This window comes from Mesocricetus auratus, unplaced genomic scaffold, assembly GCF_017639785.1.
Source record: "Mesocricetus auratus isolate SY011 unplaced genomic scaffold, BCM_Maur_2.0 Super-Scaffold_100009, whole genome shotgun sequence".
Taxonomy (NCBI): Eukaryota; Metazoa; Chordata; class Mammalia; order Rodentia; family Cricetidae; genus Mesocricetus; species Mesocricetus auratus.
This window is the reverse complement of record NW_024429193.1, coordinates 27,679,248-27,684,096: the sequence shown is the minus strand read 5'-3', so window position 1 is coordinate 27,684,096 and position 4,849 is coordinate 27,679,248. Positions and strand designations below refer to the sequence as shown.

The 4,849-nt window shown below is 50.9% G+C and overlaps 1 protein-coding gene across 2 annotated transcripts; it reads right to left on the bottom strand.

Annotated features, from left to right (window-relative positions):
* Positions 1-1,487: 1,487 nt before the first annotated feature.
* On the bottom strand, positions 1,488-3,848 carry Rpl34 (ribosomal protein L34). Of its 2 annotated transcripts, none has more exons than XM_005082805.4 (5): positions 3,783-3,848; positions 2,653-2,726; positions 2,469-2,568; positions 2,124-2,227; positions 1,488-1,612 (listed from the first exon to the last, which is right to left on the bottom strand). In XM_005082805.4, the coding sequence occupies exons 2-5, from the start codon at positions 2,715-2,717 to the stop codon at positions 1,528-1,530; spliced, it is 354 nt and encodes a 117-aa protein (XP_005082862.1). In that variant the 5' UTR covers positions 2,718-2,726; positions 3,783-3,848; the 3' UTR covers positions 1,488-1,527. The 2 variants fall into 2 exon arrangements, with proteins under 2 accessions (XP_005082862.1, XP_012978050.1); XM_013122596.3 differs by lacking the exon at positions 3,783-3,848 and adding an exon at positions 3,680-3,742.
* Positions 3,849-4,849: the final 1,001 nt, after the last annotated feature.

Below are 4,849 nucleotides of genomic sequence, written 5' to 3'. Positions count from 1 at the left end.
CCCTCCACATCCACAACTGGGGATACAGAACACCTTGTCTGGCTTTTATAGGTGCTGAGGCTTCTAATTCAGGCCATGCGTGAATTTCCTGAGCCACTTCTCAAACCCTGAAATATTGACACAAGTTAACTGTGCTGTCCTAGCACCTCAAATCTCAGCCGTGGTCCTTGGGGCATCTGATGTAGTTGTAATATTGGCAGTAACGAACCCTCAAGGCCAGAACCGCCTTCTCCCACCGTTTAAGCCAGCCTTGCTATGTAACCGAGGCTGTCCTCAATTCCCTCCTGAGTGCTGGTACAAAGGATGTCCAGGCCATTACATTTCAAATAAGACACCATCTTCAAATAATCCAGCAACAGCATCTATGTCCCCATCTGAGATGGTGAGAATGAAGGCTTCAGGGCAAACAGTGGTCCTGTCAGTTAGGGAGACACAGCCAAGTGTCTTCACCTTAAACTCAATCCTCAAATGTCAGCTTAGCCCCTTACTCAGATCCCATTAACTTTCTGCAAACTGCCAATCAACTCTGCCTAGCCAAGCACAAGGGCACACACCTACAATCTTAGTTCCGGATATGAGGAGGTTCTGTTCAAGCAAGAAACCCAAGTTGGAAGGTAGCCTGAGCTATATTTTTGTGTAAGAATGTTTACCTACATGTAAATATGTACAAATGTAAACAATATAAATAGAACCCAGGTCCTCTGCAAGAGCAATTGCTCTAACTGCACAGGACAGCCTACAAGTCATCTCCCCAGTGGCAGATTTCTGCCTTTTACCTAAGCATGAAAAACCTCCTCTGTAGCCACGCTACACCATCAACTAATGAGGGAATGGCTAAATCTGGGGCAAGAGGCAACACAAAATACATTAGAAAATGGGATTTGTATGGTTCTTGGACCTGTACTAGCTCTCAGCACTAAAGAACCTCATAAACTTGTTCAAACCAGCATCAACCTAAAAATATAATTCATATTTTAATGTCCCAACCTGAAATCAATCCAACAAAAACAGGAATCTGAGAATCATCCAGGGTTTTTATAGAGGCAGTTGTCCGAAGTCCCCATGTCAGAACTCAAAGAGAGATCTAACTAGTTTTTTTGTTGTTGTTTTTTCGACACAGGGTTTCTCTGTAGCTTTGGAGGCTGTCCTGGAACTCACTTTGTAGACCAGGCTGGCCTTGAACTCACAGAGATCCACTTGCCTCTGCCTCCCAAGTGCTGGGATTAAAGGCATGCACCACCAACGCCTGGCTTAACTAGTCTTAAAAGACTTCATTCTATGGAGGCTGAAGGCTTCTGGTTTGGTGGTACAAAGGAGACACTATGAAATGGTCTAAGTAGCACTAAGAGAGGACTAGTCAAGGCACTCCTAATCAGAGGAACTACCCAAGCACCCAGTAGCTGATGTCCAGTCCAGCTATTGTTCTTTAGAGAGAGCAACCAATTATAAACTAGTCCTTAACCACTAAACAAATCAGACAACAGAACCACAGGCCAAGCCTTGACCTTTATTTAAAAAGCTGCATATTTATTTCGCTTTCTGACTCTGTGCTTGTGCCTTCAACACTTTCACAACAATTTTCTGCTCCTCGATAAGGAAAGCCCGCTTGATCCTAGGAAGAAAAACAAATGCCAATTATCATTTAACACAGGAAATTAGCATTAGATGACGAAGCAGAGCAAGAGACAAGAAAATTGTACAAAGACCCATAGTTTGTAAGATTATAGTGACCAATTTTTATGGATGGCAATTCTAATTCCAAGTAGTCTGGACTGCTTTGTGGTAACTATAAAATAAAACGGGACTGTGCTACTCCTAGGGGAAAACGGATCCTCAATCAAGAAAACGAGGCAGAGCTGGGCGCTGGTGGTGCACACCTTTAATCCCAGCACTTCACCTGTTCCTACATCCTACACTGTCTCCTCCCCAGGGCCGACTAGCAAACACTAATTCACCATTTCCTGTCCTTTCTCTCAAAACCAAAGCTACTTTAAAGATGCCTCCCAAAATTCTGACACGAGGATCAGTGTTTTATACACAGCCACCCACCAGCGGCCAAGGAAGACTCACTACTGGCTGGCACGTAGCACACGGGAAACCGAGTGTCTCGGCGTCTCACTCACCTGTCGCGGACACACTTGGCACACATGGAGCCGCCGTAGGCCCTGCTGACATGCTTCTTTGTCTTAGACAGTCTCATAAGGACTTTGGGTCTGACAGCACGAACCTGTATAAGGAATAAGGAAAGGACAGCAGTCACCCTGAGACGCTGAAGTAGACACAGACACTTCCTAGTAGCAACTGCCTCACCTGAGAAGCATTTCGGTCACTTCTCCCATTGGTCATTAAAGAAAATGATCCACGCCCTTGGAAGATGTGGACCCCGGACATTTAACAAATCCCAGACACCTTAGCAATTCCTCAGTCACTTCCCCACCGAGGAATTAATACTCCCCAAAGGTACTCACCCCTCGAAGTCTGCCTGGGCACACACCGCATGCAGATTTAGGTGCTTTCCCAACCTTCTTGGTATAAAGGTAAACGATCCTGTTGCCAGGGGTTCGAGACCTAGAGAGGGAAGGTGTGAGCGGCTCAGTATCACAGTGGTGGTGACAATGGGTTATTTTAAATTATAAGAAAAAAAATACTTACAGCCTAGTTTTGTTAGAGGCTGTGTTGTAGGAAAGCCTACGTCGGTATGTCAGACGCTGGACCATTCTGAACGCCTAAAATTCAAAAGAGAAATCACTTTACACTGTAAATGTGAACCAAACTTCAAATCACGCACCTCACACACACTCATGCACTCTAAAGAATTCCACTTAAAAACTAAACATTTAGAGACGACTAACAGGCAACGCTTTCCTACTGGTCAAGTATGGATGGAGTTGGTTAAAATCCTGACCTTGGGCTCATTCCTCAAGGAGTCGGTTTTGTTTGGTGTACACAAAAATACTAACCAGGAAAGCTGGAGACCCTTGAGACTCTTCAGCAATGCCATTTGCTGGCAACAGAGCCAGCTGCTGGCCTCCCCCTAGCTTAGGACCCACTGGGATCGGGCGGTAACTAGCTCACCCTCCACGGTGCGCCGCACACGCTACCTGTTGAGGACCTAGGTCTTGTTCCAGAGCAGCACCTCCGAGAAGTCACCCATTGGATGGCTCCTCTTCGGGCTCGTGCACAGCACACAAGCGACCCTCCAACGCGTTAGGACCCGGACCCTGACCACGCTGGAGAAGCGTTCTCCACACCGGCTTCCCCAACACCGGGAGCACGCAACCTCGCTCCGAAAGTGAGCTGCCCCAAGGGGCACGAGCATGGGCCAGCCAAGTGCAGCCGAGCTAACCTAACCCGTCTTCCTAGCCTGACGCACACCCGCCGGGCGCCCAAGCCCAGAGACGACCGCTGTAAACCCCTAAGCCGCCGCTACCACGGCTCGCCCGTATCCGCCACCAGGACGGCCGTCAACACGGGGGCAGCCGGAGGCCGCGGTCCCCGCTGTCGCGGCTGCTGAGCGATTTCACTACCACGACCTGAGCCGCCCGTTCTCCGTGTCCCGCGGCCGGGGCGCGCGGAGCTCCGGCTACCCACCGCTTCGGAAGCGCCGCCGACACCGAGGGCTTCCCGAAGCTACGAGCCGCCCGTCCGCCACGCTCCTCTCCTCGCCCCTCACCCTCACCGAAGCCGCAGCACCGTCCCCCAAGACGTCCCGCCCGCCTGACTCCTCGGATGGCTGCGGATTGTAAACAGGGCTAACACCGAGCAGAAGCAAGCCACCATACCTCTAAGCACCGTCCCCGGAAGAGGAAAAGGAAGGGGCGGGCGAGTCCGAGGGTCAAGTATGACTGCGCAGGACAGGAAGTGGGTCAGGGAAAGAGGCGTGTCCGGGCGTGCGCGGCCATGTTGTACGGAAGCGGAGGCGCGGACCTGGGGAGGCGGGGACGCGTGGCGCCCCGGGTTCTTCGCAGTGCGGCTTCCGTAGGCGGCCGTTCTCTAGCCACGCGCAGGAGCGTCACGCGTGAGATTAGGTGGGGCGTCGCCGTAGAAGCAGGAAGGAAGCATGGTTAAACCTGGGTGTAGAGCTCTGCTGACATCCCAGCCGGTGACCTGGGCCCTCGTCGGTTCCAGCCTTCCCTTAGGTCGGTTAGGCGGAGCACGAACTCTACAGACTTTGAAGCGAGCTTTTGCTAATCGCTAGCTGTCTCGTTTGGGGCAAGTCTCCAGAAGGGAAACGTTGCTAAGTGGCCTGGCAGGGCTATGATCAAAGGCACCCCGAAGTTAGAGCACCTAACCCAGAGGTCTTACAAAGGGCGAGTGCGCTGTCAGGGGTGGCGAATTGAGTACTGTGTGCCAACAGCTACTTGAGGCTTTACTTGGGTGGTCAGGGTTGGTCTGCGAGACGGAGATGCGGACCAGAGGGGGCCAGCCACCCCCACATGTCTATGTGAAAGTTTAAATCTGGCGTCTTTAGTTTTCATCGTATTGTCAAAGGTAATGGACACTTTCCGTGGGCTTTAAAGGCGAGTCCCACGTCTCTGCCACCCCTGTCAAGACACTAGTAAGCTGCTCCATGACATCCTTCCCTTGGCTCCCAAGTGGCTCTCTCCAGCCTGTCGTCGCTGGTCTTCCAACTGTGGAGTCCCTCCTGTCCCTGTGGCAGGCATCGGAGAAAGGCATAGTTTTTGAATAAACGATTAAGTGAATACACTTCCCTGGAATCCCATCTCTTTGTTTCTAGAGAGACTTTGCTGGGCAGAGAACCGCGGGAGGTGGGCGCTCGTACACTGTACAGTATAAGTCAGTACATCTCCATAGGAAATGGTCTTACTGTTGCAGTTTTCCCAGGTTA

What these genes read in the sequence shown, in the direction of transcription:
- Rpl34 (XM_005082805.4), bottom strand. Translation starts at nt 2,717, where the DNA reads ATGGTCCAGCGTCTGACATACCGACGTAGGCTTTCCTACAACACAGCC. An exon ending in GCCTCTAACAAAACTAGGCT is followed by an intron (nt 2,569 to 2,652) that starts GTAAGTATTTTT and finishes TTCCCTCTCTAG; the next exon opens with GTCTCGAACCCCTGGCAACA. An exon ending in GCCAAGTGTGTCCGCGACAG is followed by an intron (nt 1,613 to 2,123) that starts GTGAGTGAGACG and finishes TTTTCTTCCTAG; the next exon opens with GATCAAGCGGGCTTTCCTTA.